This window comes from Brienomyrus brachyistius, chromosome 3 (assembly GCF_023856365.1).
Source record: "Brienomyrus brachyistius isolate T26 chromosome 3, BBRACH_0.4, whole genome shotgun sequence".
NCBI lineage: Eukaryota > Metazoa > Chordata > Actinopteri > Osteoglossiformes > Mormyridae > Brienomyrus > Brienomyrus brachyistius.
Genome location: NC_064535.1, coordinates 146216 through 165911, shown reverse-complemented (window position 1 = coordinate 165911; position 19696 = coordinate 146216). Strand labels below are relative to the sequence as shown.

General features: G+C 47.3%; 2 protein-coding genes across 7 annotated transcripts; one reads left to right on the top strand and one right to left on the bottom strand.

Annotated features, from left to right (window-relative positions):
* Window positions 1-2450: 2450 nt before the first annotated feature.
* On the top strand, window positions 2451-9997 carry ddx21 (DEAD (Asp-Glu-Ala-Asp) box helicase 21). 4 transcript variants are annotated; one of them, XM_049008126.1, is made up of 16 exons: window positions 2451-2608; window positions 4270-4446; window positions 5031-5114; window positions 5616-5691; window positions 5782-5960; window positions 6050-6167; window positions 6491-6676; window positions 6779-6924; window positions 7481-7630; window positions 7717-7878; window positions 7967-8086; window positions 8197-8270; window positions 8367-8526; window positions 8627-8761; window positions 8926-8970; window positions 9445-9997. In XM_049008126.1, the coding sequence occupies exons 1-16, from the start codon at window positions 2537-2539 to the stop codon at window positions 9796-9798; spliced, it is 2238 nt and encodes a 745-aa protein (XP_048864083.1). In that variant the 5' UTR covers window positions 2451-2536; the 3' UTR covers window positions 9799-9997. The 4 variants fall into 4 exon arrangements, with proteins under 4 accessions (XP_048864083.1, XP_048864079.1, XP_048864080.1 ...); XM_049008122.1 differs by having other exon boundaries at window positions 5031-5147; XM_049008123.1 differs by having other exon boundaries at window positions 5028-5114.
* Window positions 9998-11494: 1497 nt separating this feature from the next.
* On the bottom strand, window positions 11495-18717 carry irf1a (interferon regulatory factor 1a). Of its 3 annotated transcripts, none has more exons than XM_049008127.1 (9): window positions 18638-18717; window positions 18100-18268; window positions 16674-16773; window positions 14740-14919; window positions 13935-14039; window positions 13337-13477; window positions 13174-13226; window positions 12799-12874; window positions 11495-12707 (listed from the first exon to the last, which is right to left on the bottom strand). In XM_049008127.1, exons 1-9 carry the CDS (start codon window positions 18661-18663, stop codon window positions 12625-12627), a joined length of 933 nt encoding a protein of 310 aa, XP_048864084.1. In that variant the 5' UTR covers window positions 18664-18717; the 3' UTR covers window positions 11495-12624. The 3 variants fall into 3 exon arrangements, with proteins under 3 accessions (XP_048864084.1, XP_048864085.1, XP_048864086.1); XM_049008128.1 differs by having other exon boundaries at window positions 11495-12704; XM_049008129.1 differs by having other exon boundaries at window positions 18100-18260; window positions 18638-18706.
* Window positions 18718-19696: the final 979 nt, after the last annotated feature.

Here is a 19696-nt window from a genome sequence, read left to right as displayed (position 1 = left end):
GACCCCCCTGCTTTGTAGGGAGTCCCGACTTCTACGTCGCAGTGTGCAAGTCCATGTACTGCCGGGCCCCCAATACGGGTCCTGTAATGCTTTGTTGATATCCCATAGATGTCACAGCATGGCAGTGTACGGCGTGTCAAGTTACACTCATACCAGTCATCCTCTCTTTCCTTTTCCATCAAATGTAAATCAATTCGTTTCCGCGTGACGAAATGTGAATTAAAACTTTAAAAAAATCCGAAAGGATAGTCCGGTACTGACATGGTCCATATTAAAATATTTAACGCTTATTGTTAGACTTTTGAGATTTCAGTTACTTCGGTCTTTTTGCAGTGACAGATGTTGATGGTTTGCACGTAATTATTAACGCTATAAAAAAAAATTGTTCGACTTTGGTACATGTGAGAAAGTATATCTTTATAATACGCAGCAATTCTTTTCAAATGTATTACTCTTAAGTTTTCATATTTAGTAAATGTTTACTTCCATAAAATACATGAATCAATTAATAAATACGATTTCTTAATTATTCGAATGTTAATTATATAGTATATTATGGTTATAGTATAATTTACACCCTTGCCACTCAGATTAGTAGTAATTGACTATTGCATGACGCACCATAGAAAGATAGTGAGATGACTTATGGGAGCTTGACGCATCACGTGAAAATGTTTTCAGTATAAATGACACCGACATCACAGTGGACCGTGTCACACCCCCTGCCTGTGACCTCCTCGCTGTTCCCGTTATAGTAAGTTCTGGCGGCACGCCCCCGCGGCTACGTGCGTTTCTACCGGGACAGCGTCTGTCAGCTGAGGCGGCGTCCGCGCGTCATGTGACCCGGCTCCACACTGCTAAGCAGATGCTGTTCCGTTCTGTTTTTATACTAACTCTGGGCATGGGACGCATGCCGCTGCCATGCTGACAAGCCCCTCATCTAATATTAGAGAACTAACATACCAGCCAGTTTAGCATATATAAATAGAAAGTGGGCATGATGTTTGTATTAGAACAAGCAATACATTTGTGTATGTTTAGATGCGTAAAGGACATGACTGGCGAGTCAGGTAATTGCCTGGGGCCCCCGAGTTCGGCCAATTATGTAGTACATTGCATCGATAAATCTGCTTTAATTGTGTATTCTGTTTTTCACAATGAATTGAATATGAAGGAATTGTGTTTATTAAGTTCTCTTTGTTGATAATATTCATTTAGACTTTACGCTAAAATAATGGCCATAAATGATACATTTTACCATGTTGGATGGTGTGCATTGGGGGGGGGGGGGCATAGAGCTTTTTACCAAGGGCCCCCAGAGTCCCTAGAATCGCCCTTGTGTATGTTTTCCTTTAGCGTGCTTTAACGTTATGTAACATTATATCTTTATGTAATTTTCTTAATAATCTTCTAAAAAGCAACATATTTTTCTTTTTATTATGAAAAAGCAGTTAGACTGATTGAGTTTGCTAACACAAATGAATGGATTTAACTTTTTTCTTGAAGAATATACAGAATGGCACAGCCCTACATGCGTTAGCATTTCTTTAACTGGGTGAGTAACAATGGTCCTGTACATGCCCATAAGATGCCTCAGTATAATAATACTTATTTTTAATTATTTTAATAATCCATCCATCCATTTTCCAAACCGCTTATCCTACTGGATCGCGGGGGGTCCGGACCCTATCCCGGAAGCAATGGGCACGAGGCAGGGAACAACCATGGGGGGCCAGCCCATCGCAGGGCACACTCACACACCATTCACTGTCACATGCACACCTACGGGCAATTTAGCAACTCCAATTAGCTTCAGCATGTTTTTGGACTCCATCCATTTTCCAAACCGCTTATGCTACTGGGTCGCGGGGGGTCCGGAGCCTATCCCTGAAGCAATGGGCACGAGGCAGGGAACAACCCAGGATGGGGGGCCAGCCCATCGCAGGGCACACTCACACACAATTCACGCACACATTCACACCTACGGGCAATTTAGCAACTCCAATTAGCCTCAGCATGTTTTTGGACTGTGGGGGGAAACCGGAGTTATTTTAATAATACTTATTTAAATTATTTTATCCATCATAAATAGAAGCACAATACCACTACGTACAAAATGGGATTTTAGGAATCAACAATAATTATGCCTTGATTCTGACAAATGAAACACTATGTCTGTCAAATGACAGCCCGCAGGTAATCTTCATATTTCTGCTACCAATCGAATAAAAGTATAGACATGGCCAATTGTCCCTGAGTTTTACCCGTTTAAAACCAGTTACAGACACAGAATTGGACATATAAACGTGACCAGGAAGAAAAAAGAAAGCTGAAAAGTTAAATGCGAGATCAGCCTAAACACTGGAAATTAACATGATCGTCACGGCATTTTAAAGTTCGCGTGAATCGTTGACGCCTATGGGCCATTTGTGCCTCCCTCGGCTTTCCGTAGAATCCACTCTGATTCGACGCTGCGCCCGTTTCCGGTCCTTTTTGCGTCCGTGGACCATCTGACGGAACGCTGCTTTGAACCACGATGCCAGTTAAGATCATACTAGAAGCGGAGGATGAACCGGAGACCGCCATGGAGAACGTTAAACCCCCGAAGGTAAGAAGGCGTGTGTTTCGGTCCGGGAGTCGCGCTGTTTTACAGCCTCCAGTAACAAACAGCCAGCGGAGTCAGACGGACTTCCCTGTACCACGTGTTCATGCACCATGTGGCCACCTAGAAAGTTTTACAAGTATTTTGTAAGCTATTTTTTAGTTGGTTTATTTTGAGGGTTAGCTATCGGGCCGTACAGATGTCTTATGTATCCTGGTCAAAAAGCCCCATATTCGGCGGCCTGGTTGGCTCAGGTATTTCCCCGATAGTTTGTTGTCTGTCTGTGTTTTGGCACCAGACAGCTGAGTGCTGCTCGTTTCTGGGTCTTGGGATCGTCAGCCTGTCCGTACACAGATAAACGTGTCCGTGACATGACTCGGCTGTGTCCGTGGCAAAATATTGTGTTGAGGGAAAAAACAATGAGGGTTCTAAATACCACGTATGTGATTAAAAATTGCATTTTGATCAAAATGTCTATTATAATTCATCATGGCGATACCGCATTATCGCATTGACCCAAATCCCCTCGTTTAGAGACGAAAACTACAATTTAAATTTGAGGTGTCCTCCTATTCGGTCTCTTTCCCTTTACATTTATACAACCAAACTTGACTATTATGCCAAGCGGTGGCGCTTAATGAAGGCAAAAGCGTTCATTAATCACCCCGGGCTTCACTTTAACAGTGGTCGCCTGAAAAGCTTTTGGGGATCATTTTAGTGGCACGTGTTTTGCAGCACCACTTGTTTAAAGGGCACAGACCGTGTATCCTGACGTCACTGGGCGCCGCCCATAAGGGGTGTATGTGGGCCTTATCTCAGCAGCAGTCCTGGACAGGGTTTAATATAGGTCTCTTTATAATTACGACACGGCTCCGGGATTTACTGGTGCACTTCGGGACGGACCTCGTAGGACAATGTTTGACTCGACCTTATCGGACTTGTCCGTTAGATGGCGGCGTCTCGCTTGCCTACTGTGTTTAGCGGGGCCTTTTGGAGTGCAGTAGTATCGCATCGAGTGATGTCCCTTCTAGTACATTGAGACCTGTTTCTTAATAGTGATTAAGGTTTACATTCGTTAAGCAGGATTCCAGTGATCAAAGAAATTAGTCTGTTAATAGATTAGTTTGAGCAAAGTAAGTGAATATGTCTGCATTCGTAGGCATTTTTCTAAATTCGCTTTATGTGCTGGCATTTAAAATTGAAAGATTAAATGGATTAATTAAAGTTATGGAATTCAAAGTTTTGTTTTGGTCTATACGGCACTTAGAATAGACCAGATGGTATTGCCAAAATGTATTTGGCTTAATTACACTTTCAGTGATCATTATTCAACTGAAAATAGCATCAATAATTCTAATGAATCTATTTGGCTTTCCACCTAAAATCTATAATGTCCCCAACATGCTTCACATAAAAGGATTATTCTCCCCCTTTGTGAGAAATGAGTTTCAAGCCCTGTATGCATGTGCTCTGTGGACTTCCATAACATCGAGATTTAGGGAATTATTACTTTAAAAATGAACAGCGGCAGTAAAACTGTATGTCACACCCCAACCCCACCCCCGCCAGTGTCACAAGTAAACTGTTTCACTGCATTTTCTGCTGTCGTAGTTGTAGGACATGGAGTTGAGTTTTGTTTGTTAATCTGAACTCGTCTGAAAATGAAGGTTAAGAATGGAAAGATGAAGAAAAAGAAGAATCTTCCAGCAGATGAAGCGGCTGAACAAGACCTGCCGATCCCGAAGAAGAAGAGGAAGAAAGAGGGGGCGGAGCCAGCCGTGATGGCAGGCATGAATGGCGCCGCCAACGGGAAGCTGCCTGTCGAGACCGCAGTGACCCCACAGGTCAGCGCCACTTAGGGCTGCCTGATGTCCAGTTTAGATAGAATGTTGTGACAGTGCTGTTTATATAACCATACTGATTGTGAGTTAAAATACTATGAGTGAAGATTGTTAATAGAGACCTATAGTATTCCTTTCTGGCTGTAAAGAACGTTAGTTGTGATGATGCACGGAATTCCAGAATTTACAGGTAAAATCAAAATATTCAGTCTTATGGGGATTCAGTCTTTCTGGCTTTATTTGGAGTATTTCCAGACTCTCTTTGCATATCACTTTGACCACACTGCATTTTAATAATGTTTGACATCTCACATGTGGCTTTGACTTCATGGAAAATACCGAGATATATATTGTGTATCATTGTTCTGCCTTAAGGTATAGATCTAATTTTTGGTCCACATTATGTAACCCAATTGTTACACTCTGCTATGCCGTGCTGGCTCTCCTTCCATTGACCTTGATATGTGTGCATTTTCTGTTTTTTACATTTGGTGGGTACGCTGTGCAGTTCCATGACAGCATGATGAAATCTCGTGTTTCGGCGAACATTGGGCCTGAAATCATTCTTCTTTGGCTTCTTTCAGAAGCAGCAGGATGTGCTGGCCAATGGTGGCCTGCCAGTCAGCAGCCAGGAAACAGGAGGTTCACCGCCAGACTCCTCGCCCATCCACGTGAGCGACCAGAGCACCAGTGATACCGAGACAGTTAGTCCCCGAGCCGCAGTTCCACATCTGACACCAGGTTCACTAACTCCAGAAGTCAGGTTCTGGACTTAGTCATATTCATAGTAAACAGTTTTACCAATGAACATTTAATTCTGACGTCCTTCCAGCCTACAATAAACGCAAGTGCAACATGGATTAAAAATTTGAGCTAAGGTTCTTCAGTAAGACTATAACTACATATAACAGTGCAGCAAGACACTAAATCATGTCTGAAGGGGACTGCCTTTTCTGCAGAGATCATTTGTGCTTCTATAGCTACTGAACTACCTCTAGAAGGTTCTTTTATGTTTCGGGGGCCCATTGTGCCAAGTTGGTTGTGATGGCATGATTTGAAGATTTTGTTCAGGTGGGGCTATGGTAATGTGAGCCATGTTTTTTTTTTTTTTTTTTTATTGTCTGGTGGGGTGAAATCCCAAAGCAGAAGGCCTAATTGTCCTTTTCTTAAAGGAGGAAAGTCCAGAACAAAGAGAGGGGGCCTTCTCTAACTTCAGGATTTCCAAAGACACCATTAGACTGCTCCAAGGTAGCGTTCCTGTCCGACTGGCCATGCTAGCTTCTGGACAAGGGCCCAGCGTGCTGTTTGCTTCACCATAGGTCTGACTTCTGCTTGCAGCCCGTGGTGTGACCTACCTGTTTGACATTCAAGTGAAGACCTTCAACTCTGTGTATGACGGGAAAGACGTGGTGGCCCAGGCACGCACTGGCACTGGCAAGACCTTCTCCTTCGCCATCCCACTCATCGAGAGGCTGACGTCGGCTACCGAGGAGCGAAAGCGCGGCAGAGCTCCCAAGGTACACCGGCATCCCATAAAGTCAGTGCAGGCTTGGAGGGAGGCATGGCATTCACTTCCTTGTCTACCCCCCCCCCCCCCCCCCGCCAGGTCCTAGTTCTCACCCCTACCAGAGAGCTTGCCATCCAGGTCGCCAAGGACTTCAAGGATGTGACCAAGAAGCTTGTCGTCTCCTGTTTCTATGGTGGAAGCTCCTATAACCCTCAGAGTGAGTTTGCCGTGTTTCCTGGGACATCTTCATCGAGACTAAAAATCTGATTCCCACTTTAGCCGTGTTTGAGGGTGGACCGGTCACCAGCCAGCATGCTCACTGGGACCGGGAGTCTGGTTACTGGTGTTTCGTAGAAGTTACCATATACGCTCAGCATTGCCTTCCTGGGATGGACCTCAGGCTCACTCTGACCCTATACGGGTTGAGTGGAATACACGTCACCTCCATTATCCCCACTTATGGTAGCGTATGGTAGATGTTCCGGGATTGACCTCACCATGCCTGTCTGTGACAACCCCCGCCCCTCCTCCATCCGGCAGTGGAGAGCATTCGCAACGGCATCGACATCCTGGTGGGTACTCCGGGCCGCATCAAAGACCTATACCAGAACAGCAAGCTGGATCTGACCCAGCTGAAGCATGCGGTTCTAGATGAGGTGGACCAGATGCTGGACATGGGTTTTGCTGAGCAGGTGGAGGACATCCTGGCGGCCTCCTACAAAAAAGGTGTGACCTCGTCCCAGAGTCGATGTGCTGAACCCAGGTGTTGTATGAAATTTTGGTGGTGAGCGTCAGCCGCATTATCCTTGTCTCCCCCGGCACTCCCAGGGTCACAGGTCAATCCGCAGACGCTGCTATTTTCGGCTACCTGCCCCCACTGGGTCTATGACGTGGCCAAGAAGTACATGCGTCCCGAGTATGAGCATGTGGACCTGATCGGCAAGAGGACTGCGAAGACTGCCACCACTGTGGAGGTAGGTGGGGTTCACTCCAAATTTTGGGGAGCTTGAAAACATCACAGACCAATCCAACTGTGTTCCAAATTTTAAGGGCCTCTGTCACCCACTAACCCTTTAAATCATCTTAACTTCCCCCCCATCGAGGGAGAGGGGCAGGGTTGGGGTGGGTGGCTTCCAGGGAGGCAGTGACGCATGCTGGAGGAACGCAGCAGCTTTCCATGGAAGCTCAGCCGCCGTCGTGCTCCTCTGTAACACGAGGCACGTGCCGCCAAACCGGCTGCGGTGGCTGACAACGATGCAGAGATATAACTCCATGCGGGGGGGGGCAGGTGGCGGTGTCTTCCCCTAGCTGTTGATGGCGTGCTGGTGTCTTCTCACAGGCATGAGGTGCAGTGCCCCCAAGGCAGCTCGTACGTGACTGATCCACAAGCCGCCCTCTCACACCAAACCAGTTTTGCTTGTGTCAGCATGTTGGCTCCTTTAGTGTCTCTGTCGTCAGGCATTTTCTTTTGCATTCCGTGGCCCTTTTATTGCAGTGCTCATTATGGCCTGCCCCCTCCCTTCCCATCAGCACCTGGCAATAGCGTGCCATTGGTCTCAGCGGGCGGCGGTGATCGGCGACGTCATCCAGGTGTACAGTGGCAGCCATGGCCGAACCATTATCTTCTGTGAGACCAAGAAGGAGGCCACAGAACTCTCTCTGAACACATCCATGAAGCAGGTAACCTGCCCCCCCGACTTCCTTAACTGAACCAGGGATATAAGCCAGTTGTACCCAGCTGTCCCCCTGACTGCCCCCCTCTCCAGAGTGCCCAGTCCCTGCATGGAGACATCCCCCAGAAGCAGAGAGAGATCACGCTCAAAGGCTTCAGGAATGGCTCCTTCGAGGTGCTGGTGGCCACTAACGTGGCAGCCCGGGGCCTCGACATTCCCGAAGTGGACCTGGTAATCCAGTGCTCGCCCCCTAAGGTAAGCAGGGCACTCTGGGACCTCTGGGCTGCATTAGCTTCTGGGGGCTCCTCTGCAGGCTAAGCCAAAGCTGTTGACCCCCTTTAAGGACGTGGAGTCCTACATCCACCGCTCGGGGCGGACTGGCCGGGCAGGTCGGACAGGTGTCTGCATCTGCCTTTACCAGCGCAGGGAGGAAGAGCAATTGCGTTTCGTGGAGCACAAAGCGGTGAGCATGTCGACCTCCTCCTCTTACACCCCCTAGGGGTCCATCCGGGGTTCTGCTCCTGTGGCTCCATCCTGATCCTGGCCTTCCTCTGCCCCCTCTTCTCCCTGCAGGGCATCGCGTTCAAGCGTGTTGGGGTGCCCACCGCAAACGACATCATCAAATCGTCCAGTAAGGACGCAGTAAGGTGGGACCACTGCCCCAGGCCATTCATTGGTGCCTGGCCACAATAACAAGGCTGAATCAGGATCATGTTCTTCTTGTGTGCTGCTGCCCCCTGCAGGTACCTGGACGCAGTGCCCTCCATAGCCATTGAGTACTTCCGCTCGGCGGCAGAGCAGCTGATTGCAGAGCGGGGGGCAGTGCCGGCACTGGCGGCCGCACTGGCCCACATCTCCGGGGCGACAGCACTGGAGCAGCGTTCGCTGCTGAACTCTGATGCGGTATGAGCCAGCCACATGCACACTTCTGCAGAAACACAGAGTAATCTTGTAGCTTGCCTTGTCTGCCCTCCGCTGAGTGCCCCCCCCCTTTCTTCCTCAGGGTTATACCACCATCCTGCTGAAGTGCTCCCAGGAGATGCACAGCATCAGCTATGCCTGGAAAGCCCTGAAGGAGCAACTGGGGGAGGAGATCGACAGCCACGTACAGAGGATGACTTTCCTCAAGGGCAAAATGGTGGGTCAGGGGGCAGGACCAGTATGGGCTCTGGATTACTCGCATTTGGAGGGTTATGGGTGCAGTGACTGCTGTTTGTTTCCTGCCCCAAGTCTCAGTGTCTTGCTGGGCAGTGTGAGAAGCATGTTTCTCCATCCTAACTTCTGCCTTTCCTTTCCTCTTAGGGAGTCTGCTTTGATGTCCCAGTTGACCGAGTGAAGAGCGTCGAGGTGTGTGCTCGCTCGCTCGCTGTATGTTTGTCCGTCTCTCTCGGTCCTTAGCCGGTGGGTGGGGTCAGACTGACCTGCTCAGACACTGGGCTCAGTCATGTCCTTGGGCTCTGCCGTTTCCGCCTGTGCTTCTCAGCCTCATGTTCTCAAGTTAGGAGCTGCACACAGGTTCAGATTTCGCTGCCCTGCGCGTCCATATCTGTGTTACCCAGTCACAGGTCCTGGACTGCTTCTGCTCTGTCAGCTAGCCCTTGGGGCGGGGGCCCTCTGAAGCCTAGAAGGCCCGGGGGGGGCAATTATCTTACCTGTATGTGCTCCTTCTAGTAGGCCTCTCTTCTGGGTAATTTAACATCATATCGGCAGCTGATGGCTAAACACCGTTTGTTTGCTGTAAATGGATGCCCTCTAGGGGGCGCCACTGGGTAATCCTCATCTCGGCTGGTACCCATACCCATATTCCATACCCATCTGCAGGAGGTGTGGCAGAATAGCCGTCGGTGGCAGATGTCTGTTGCCACAGAGCTCCCGGAGTTGGAAGAGAGCCGGAGGATTGGTGGAGGTGATCGGAATTCTGCAGGAGGTGGCAGACACTTCTCTCGTGGTGGCAGTGGCCGAGGAGGGGGCGGCCGCGGTGGCAGTGGCCGAGGAGGGGGCGGCCGCGGTGGCAGTGGCCGAGGAGGGGGCGGCCGCGGTGGCAGTGGCCGAGGAGGGGGCGGCCGCGGTGGCCGGGGCCGGGGTGGCTGCGGGAGCCATGGTGACCGTTCCAGGAGTAACGACAACAGTGGAAGAGGTCAGAAGAGAAGCTTCAACAGGGCCTTCGATTACTGATGAACCATCAGCCTCCGCTGCTGGACCCTGGGCCTTGACCAGACTGTGGACTCCACCCCCAGACTGCCACATTCCTGTCCCCCTCTCACTCTCTTAGGAGGGATCTTCCATCTGAAACATAAATACATGTCAGTCTTGCTTTCAAAGCTTTTATTTGTCCGATGCTGTGTATGAGTCTCAGTAAAACTGCTTCTTAAGACCTTCTGGTTGTTTCTTTCATCGTCTGTCTCACCACGTTACTGCATCTCTGGCCCTTGCCTGTTTGCTGCTGAAGATCATGGGACCATGCAGCTTATGAGGTTGCTCAGGCCTGGCAATGCTCAACCGCATTGTGGTGGTGGCAATTGGCTGGGCAGTCTTGCGGTGTATTGAGGACGCGGGAACTGGACAGGGGACGCCTCCCACAGCGCATGTCATGACTGGAAGGAAGATGAGAGTGCACCGGCTGCCAGCGACACATGCAGTGAAGCGTGGCAGCCAGGAAGGGAGCCGATGAAATGCTGGGCTGCTGTGTGCTGCTTCTGGGAAAACCGGTTTACCATCGTAGCGGCAATGGGACTTACGATGCAGCCGGGCGTCTAGCAGCTCCTGTATTACTGCCCTCCGTTGGACATGCGATATGAGCGGCGTTTTATGGCTCCTGTGTTGCTGCCCCCCGTTGGGCATGCAATGCAGCTGGCATCTTGCGGCTGCTATGTTACTGTCCCCCGTTGGACATGCGATGTAGCTGGCGTCTTGCGGTTGCTATGTTATTGTCCCCCGTTGGACATGCGATATGAGCGGCGTTTTATGGCTTCTGTGTTACTGTCCCCCCGTTGGACATGCGATGCAGCTGGCGTCTTGCGGTTGCTATGTTATTGTCCCCCGTTGGACATGCAATATGAGCAGCGTTTTATGGCTTCTGTGTTACTGTCCCCCCGTTGGACATGCGATGCAGCTGGCATCTTGCGGCTGCTATGTTACTGTCCCCCGTTGGACATGCGATATGAGCGCCGTTTTATGGCTTCTGTGTTGCTGCCCCCCGTTGGGCATGCAATGCAGCTGGCATCTTGCGGCTGCTATGTTACTGTCCCCCCGTTGGACATGCGATGCAGCTGGCATCTTGCGACTGCTATGTTACTGTCCCCCCGTTGGACATGCGATGCAGCTGGCATCTTGCGGCTGCTATGTTACTGTCCCCCGTTGGACATGCGATGTGGGCGGCATTTTATGGCTTCTGTGTTACTGTCCCCCGTTAGACATGCGATGCAGCTGGCGTCTTGCGGTTGCTATGTTACTGTCCCCCCCTGTCAGACATGCAATGCAGCTGGCATATTGCGGCTGCTATGTTACTGCCCCCCATTGGGCACGTGACGTGGTCGGCGTCTAGCGGCTCCTGTGTTACTGTCCCCCGTTGGACATGCGATGCATCTAGCAGCCCCAGCCAAGGTCGAAGAATCTAGCAGCCCTAGTGGCGTCCTCCTGTTGAGAACTTGTTCTGCTGGGTGTCCTTCGTTCCTAGAAACTACAGCGATTCCTCTGAATTGTCATGCTGCCCAGCTGATTGAAAAATATGAATAGTGATGTGATTCCTGAGTATTTTGCTTCAGGTATGTTTTTGGGGAAATTCAGCTGCAGTTTCAGCTTGTTTAGATGTTAGATGTGATGCTGAAGCCACTAACACATTAATGTAAACACTTGACACTTTTTTGTCATATTGTTGTAAAACCAAAGTACAAATAACTTTTATTAAAAACAGTCATGAATTAAAAACAGCTGCTATATTTTAACAAAGGTTAGATTGCAAATATTTTGTAGTAACCAAAAAAAAAAATTACCGTACAAATTCACTGCTAAATATGTTAGCTATATAAAAGACAGTTAAAACACTTCTTCTTTGCATATCTGTAGATGCTTGCCAGGCAAGCCACTGCATTTCAGCTTTATTCAAAAGGCACTTTCACACTGAAGTTCCAGACCCTGGTCCCTCATTACGAGTTCCTGGGCTGTTTCAACCTGGAACTTTTGCAGCTCCTGGACACTGCGTGTGTCACTTTCACAGCACACAACAGGAACTGAGACCTTTGTGCTAAATAAGCATGGAAGATAAGAAAAGCTCATAGGGATAGGGGTTAGGTTTAGGGTTAACTAAACTGCCACCCCAAAACAACAAAGAGCTCTTTTGTTCATGTTCAGTTATTTGGGGGGGGGGCAATCGTGATGAAATAGAACATAGCATTTTATTTATATTTTATTCATGCAACATAACTCATTAAATCTGGCCAGCAGATTGATCTTTCCGTTGCATAGGATAAAATACAGTGTAACATATTTCACTAATAAGCACTGTTAAGTTTCACTGCCCGCACTGGCCATATTAGACAAAAGTGTACTGGTTATTAGTCAAATATGAAGACTCAAGCATAAAATGCATTCATTAAATGTAACTGAAGTATAAAAATAATTGTTCTGTGTAATTTGCAAGTTAGCGCCAATGCCTGTGGTCAACTAATTAGCAAGTTATCACTGAAAGCGCCGCCCCAGTAGTTTGTGTTCAAACAAAAAGTACCTGGTTTGGAGTAGGTACTGAAAAGAGGTTCTGGTTTCCGAAAAAAGTTCTTACGGTATGGAAGCGCCTGTTATCTCTTCCCTCTCTTAAGGAAATCTGCAGTTGTCCCAGAGAGACAGAAAACCTTGCTGGTGGAAGCAGGCAGGAAGCTGGAGGAAGTATGGGCTGAGGAAGGTGCAGGATATCTGGGCTGACAAATATGGCAGGACATGTCCATGTTCATCTACAAGGTCCCCGCGGAGTCCCTGAATCCCATGATATTATCTGCTCACCTGAAGTTAAGAGAAAAAAGGTCTTTGTTGCCCACTGTAGCTGTGGTAGCTTGTTTGTAGAGATGTAGAATGATCCATTCCTTCACCTGCTGGTGTAGAAATGCAAAAGGAGTTATTCAGGCAACAGGATTTTTTTAAAAAAAGGTCAGGAAGTTTGGTGTTAGCTCGCGGAGAACTTACAGTAAAAGCCACCCCAGCTCCAGCCGCTGTCATGAGACTGAGTCCACTGCTCTGTGTTCTTCAGATGCTCCACTATCTAGAAAACCACAAAGAAGCAGCTTCAGTTCCAGCTAGTGATGGCCAAGTGAAGCTCCATGAACCATTTGCTGTATTTTTTGACCCCACTAGATGGTGCTCTTGGTTTACTTTGTGTCATGCTTTAAGCCCTTTTTTGAACAGAGAGCATTATCTGGTGGGGTCAGAAAATACAGAAAATGATTCATGAAACTTCATTCGGCCGTCGTATTCCCGGTTGACTAAATGATACGATTCATGTTTGGTCTTGAAACAATGAAAGGCTAAAAGTGTTTTAAAAGTAGTGAAGTGTCAGCTCACCTTCATTACAGCTTGTGTATGTTCGTTATTTCCTGAAGGGCTATGCACATTCCCTGTGGAATAATTAAAATACATCATTTATTAACCTACTCAACAGTCTGCATCGCCCCCCCCCCCCCCCCCCCCCAAAAAAAAAAAAAGACAGCATTTGTATTTCACTTGCCATTTGGATCAGAGGAGTATGGGGGCTGCGTAAAATAGTAGTCCTGAGCTTTGTCTGGTGTGGCAGAGGTAGCGTGGCCTTCTCTAGGTTGCAGTACTTCCTGCACGTGCGGCCCATCATCCATGTACCTGCAGCAGGTGTCTACAGAGAACACGTTTCGTTAGTGGATCCTCGGCATGCATTTGATGAGGCAATACAGAAACAATTGACTTTAAAAATTGATCTCCATTCCACCCCTCAGCTCTTTCATTTCATGTTTCTGCCACGGTCACTAATATTTCACATAAATCTTTAAATGCTGAAAACCAGTATTACCCTCTGAGCTTATTCCCCAGATCCCTCTTCCACTAATTATTTCATGTCTATGATGGGAAAACCAGATTTCGAAAGATGCTGCTGGAAGCACCACCCACTTTCCATTTCTGAAACCAGTCGAAAGAGGGTAAGGGAAAGATTGACAGTTAATAATAATCTTGTTTATCTTGGCTCAGAAAACCTAACTTGTTCTTTCATTGATGGTCTGTGGCTTTATGTTTCTAGCGTGGCGCTCTCAGACGGTGCCGTGACTTGCAGAATGATACCAGACTTGGCCACTCACCTGGATAGTGTTCCAGTGGGGTGCATGCACCAGCCGGGATGCTGTCGGGGTACGAGAAATACCTTCCTGCCGTGTATCTGAAGTCTGTGTCTGACTCCCTTGGTCCTAGTACAGGACAGAAATTAGTTCTCGTATCAATTTTTGCCACCCATGCACACATGGATTCCTTAAGCTTTACACTGAGGCATATTGGGGTTTAAGATCTCCTCGCCCGTCCTAATATCTGTGAAGCAGAAAGCAAGAGTCGTGGTGGGTGAGATTACTAGAGCATAGACACGCTTCCCATTGGTTACTTTACTGATTTCTATTAAAAGCCAGGCAATGATTGACAGCCCATCAGATTCCAATAAGTATCACTAATTATGCATTAAGACTGAGACCGAATAACTGGAGTCATGTCTGCTAGATCATTGTTACTTTGGATTGCATTGCACTTTAGTTAACTAAACATTAATACCCAGTTTATTTTCTGTCATTAAGTAAACTAGTAACTAACATAAACTAATAGCTTGCCAAGATAAATGGTAACGATAGCAGTGAAATTATATTGAGGTCTTCAGGAGTAATAATGTGGCCTTTATAATGCTCTATGTTGTATACAAATTCTCTGCACAGGTACGTGTGTTAGCGCGAGCATGAGGCACAGAGAATGAGGCACAGGAGACTGGGCGTGGGGCATAGGAGACAGGGCACAGGGGATGGGGCACAGAGAATGAGGCCTAGGGGATGGGGCACAAGGCACAGGGAGTGGGGCATAGGAGACAAGGCACAGGGGACGGAACACGGGTGGGTGAGCAGCACTTGCCTCTTCTCCTTTTAGCCGGTTTAACAGAGGGCAGCATCATGTAGACCCTGAATGCGTTATTGCCCTTCTTGATACTCCTGTCATGCAGTTCTTTCACATCTGGCAGGGAGTTGAGGGCACATCGGAAATTGGCTTTCCAGGTCTTGGGATCGGGTTTGTCGATGCCAGGCTTGTACCTCCCTGTGGACGGCGAAGGGAAGCGGCTGGTAAGTAAAGGAGGCACACCGTCTGGGGCGCTGTGGCAAGCGTGTGGACTTTTAGGCCTAAGCCAGTAAAATTACAGGTTTGAACATAAATTTACCAAAGGGGACCTATCAAACGGGTTGCCAGGCACCCAAAAAAAATCATTTCTGGATTCTTGTCTGTGGGAAACCCCATGAGCCATTCCCAAGCACAGAGATCCGCAGCAATCGCGGCCGTGTCAGGTGTCACATTCCTCAGAGAAGTAAATAAAAAAGGTGACATGAGGGTAATGGGCTGTGTGAGAGTGACGGGAAGCCAGGGACAAGCAGGGAGCAAAGACGTCAGGGAAACTGTGCGAGCTGCTGCAGGGGGAGATTATGATCAGCAAGGTGTTATCCAGCTTTCTTGAGAAATCCCGCTCGGGTGGAAGGAGCAGATGAAAGGTCGGTGATTTCTGCCACTGTAAAATGAGTCACTGCAAAGTATCTGTCACCCTGAAGTATTTGCTGAGATTAATCACCTGCTGCTGGTTCCTAAACATTGTCAAGAGCACAGTTACTGAATATGTTTTACATACTGCTGACACTGTCCCAGAAAAATGTATGTGTATGTGTGTCTGTGTGTCTTGTGTACATTGCATTGTGGGGACATTTTTTCAGTCTCCACAAGGAGAACTCAATTTTATAAAAATCTGTTACTGCAGTCCAAAAAATAGAAATGCCAAAAGTCTTGTATTTTGTTTGGTTACTTATGCTTAAGGTTTGCTATGTAGGGGTTAAGTCGGATGTTTGCCATAAAAATGACTGGAGAGCCCCCAACAAGATATAGGTCATCTGTGTGTGTGTTTAAAACTATTTGTCTAGGTAGTAAGCACACTTTTGCTCAAAACAAAAAACACAATTTAGCATTAGAACATATGCAAATTGAGAATAACACAATAAGTAGTAAGAATTTCATCTGTTCTCCAAAAAGTTACTGATATCTAGTCGGATGGTTATAAGAACAAGGGGCGTTCATGTCTACCAATGCCAAACACTCCTAAATTACAAGGATTACCCAAAAACCGACCTCCAACATGATCTGCTTGACTTGAACACCACTTCAGGGGCACCCAGCCAGCACATCTATTTATTAAATTTCACCACCAGCTCACTTAATTTTATTAGTTTTAAAGTCAGTGAGATATTGATTAGCTGTACGAGATGTACTACCGGTCACTACATGGCAACAAAATCTGAGATGTTCTTAGCAGAAAGTTTGAAATGCCTAAGATGACACACTTTGACAGGCAACACAACATAATTTTACACCAACATGAAGATCATTTATACATAATTTCCTTGATTGCCAAAGACTTGCATAATACACATACACTTATTTATAAGTTACAGATTTGGGCAGCTAAATAAACTCTGTTTCAGTCCCCAAACCTGCTCCTCAGGGGCACCAACATGAAGATCATTTAAACTTCATTTTCTGTGACTGCTGAAGACCTGTGCAGTACTGTATATAATCACTGTGCATGTATTATAGATAAAGTTAGTTTTTTCGTTCCATTAACCCTATATATATGTATAGTGTGTTTTTTCATATTAATAACTGAATCAGGGCGAGAAGATCGAGTGTCCGTAACTGCTGATTCTGTAGATGTCCTGCTGTGTGACGGATGGCTTTCAACGGCAGCCGGCTATGCGATAGGCGTGCATGCATGCGACTCTCTGTCCGCCGCCGTCCAGGCTTGCCCTCCTTACCGGTGTGCATGGCCCAGTTTCGGAATAAGGTGGCGTCCTTGTCGATATTCCAGCCGTGTCGGGCGGCGTGTTTCCATGGGATCTGGAAGACGCCGGCCGTCTGGGGTGAAAGAGAGGAGTGCGGGGCTCAGGGCTGCGCCGTGAATGTCATGGGGGTGCAGGGCTTTAAAAATGACAACGGTGGGTTTAAACGTACATGTACACCCCGCTGGAAATACAATGCTAACAGCAGGAGAGGATGAAAAGGCCACCAGCAGCCTTTTATACTACAGCTGTGAGACAGGGAGCTCTGTCTGTCTTTTAGGGGAAAAATACATTTCATTTGCTTGATGAAAACAGTGTGTTTGTAAACCATTTTACTACCGGCACACATTTACTTCTACTGATAAGATGCAGAATTTTATTTTTTAAATTTTAATTGAATAATGCACTATACACAGCAGAATTAAAGTATTTTAAATTGTAGTAAAAAACATTTTACAATCTTTGAAAAATAATCATATGAAATATATATATGCTTATGATATATAGATTCTTCATTTTCAAAAGAATCAAAATGTAGTTTTTTAGGCCTATGTTATATAACTGCAAAAACATTTCTTGGATGAGTATTTCTTCTTGCCTTATATTCTGTCGCACTTTTATATATCTAGTGTGACTATTACAGGTTATCCTGTAATGAACTGGGTGTCACAATGTTTCACTAGGGATGATTTTTGTGTATATATTCTTCTGTATCTTATGTGAACACACTAACATCACATTATGCGTTTTTTGAGAGTGCAGTTTAAAAGATGCACTTAAATGAACAGAATGTTACACCTACAAAAGTTCTGCCCCTATTTTAAGTTTTAAGCAAATTTAAAATCAGAAAATCAGTGATCTGCCACATGATTCAGTTATCTCAGTTATCTCCCTCAAACCATTTTACATGGTTTGCAGCTTTGCAGATGGACTCAATGCAGAAGATTTAATTTAAAAGATGTTGTGAGTATTTTGTCCCATTGCTTGTGCCGGCGTGTTCCCCTGTTTTACCTGTCATCTGAAGTAACCTCTGCATGTTGCTTATCGACACAAGCAGGAATGTTTACCAGAGAAAAACTTTTGAACTCGTTCTGCCCCTTAAACCCGCATTTACCGTGAAGCTGAAGCTATGAGGCACGTCTTCATAAAGCATGACCTCCTTTCAACACTGACAGCAGCAGAGATGTGACTTTACTCTTCTCTGTTTCATGCAAAACAACATTTCCCATCCGGAGGGCACGGCGATGCCTGTGCAGATATATGCTGCTTAATCGCTTCCTCACAGAGGGCTGGAATATATGGGCCCTTCGTGGTCATAATGAGCGAAGATTTCTTTCAAGGAAATGTTAAGGCCAGGCATTGCGTTCTTCTTAGTTGAGCGACCAGCGTGTGACCCTCATACCTCATCGATCCAGGTTACGCCTGGGTACTTCTCCGACCGGATCTGCTCTTCCAGCCACGGCCGCAGTCTCAGCCGGCCCTGATGCATCTGGTCCCGAGTATCCGAGCCCGACGGCCCAGTAGGGAACAGGTGTCCGCAAGCCGCCGTACTGTCGCCGCCCCCTAGGGGACTGCCTCAGGTTATTCAGTGTGTCTGTTTATGCCAGGGCAGATGTGAAGCATCCAGCAAGGCATAAGCGTAAACCGCCAGAGATCCTCGCTCTCTTGGCTGCGATGTCTTTACAAAGGCAAACATGTCACTCCTCCTCACTTCCCTGCCCGTTTTTCCGCCCCCCACATATCCTCAAATACTGCATTTGGTGTGTTAGGGAGACTGACAAGCTCCTCTAAGCTGGTACCTAGTACCTATTAGAGAGACCAAACAGCCCCCCATAGATCCGCCATTGCCTTCCTCAGCTTTAAAATCCTAACTTACTGCAACAATCTACCAAACAGCCGTATCCCCCCCTGCGCTAACGCAGTCAAACAGCCTCACTTACCTACTAATGGACAGCCGTCTTCTCATCCGAGGTGTTATCCACTTTTTATCTGCTTCCTTATGAGAGAAGTAGAATTTCCAGATAAGTTCATATATCATACACTTGGAGGCTCCACCCCCCCCCGCCTCTCAAAACAGGAATATAACGCCCACCCTTTCATCTGACAGCGTTTGGCAGCAGACGCCCTGCCAGAGTTCATTCTGAGGAAACAGAAAAGAAAACTGACAAAATCCACGCCCCCCCCTCCCCCCCAGAGCACACATAGCTGGCGTGAACGAGCACCGTGAGGGACAGCCTCTGCACCCTGCATGCAGACAACATGCCTATATTTAACTGGGGGCCCTTTCTAAGCAAGAAATTAATCAAAAAATATTAGTGCATCCTGGTGCCATCTTTTCCCCAGGTAAACAGCGTACACACACCTGGCCAGTCACATGATATAACAGATAATGTGACTCATCAGACCAGGCCATCTTCTTCCATTGCTCCATGGTCTAGTTCTGATGCTCACATGCCCATTGTAGGCACTTTCGCTAGAGGACAGGGGTCAGCATGGGTGCTCTGGCTGGTCTGTGTCTACGCAGCCCCATACTCAGTAAGCTGCAGTGCACTGTGTGATCTGACACCTTTCTATCACAGCCAGCATTAACTTTTTCAGCAGCTTGTGGTACAGTAGCTCTCTTGTGGGATCGGATCAGACGGGCTGGCCTTCGCCCCACACGTGTATCATTCAGCATTATGCACCCAAGACCCCTTCACCGGTTAGTTAAGTAACCCTTAACCATAAGTTAGACATGTACTGTACCGTTATACACCAGCTACACACTGTAGCCGCTTACATCTGCGTTCCGTCAGCTAATCGGGGTTTTTCTCATCTCTTTGGGACCTCGGACATGCACCCAGTCGAATGCTGTGCCAAAGGACGTTTAAGCAACACGTAACGATATGAATGTAGTATTTCTATGTGTATGTGCATCTCGGCCGCTAGATGGCGTTGGGGATGCCGTGCGATCCACTGCATTGCTGTTAGCAGAGACCCTGTTTTCGGTGAGCTTTGCT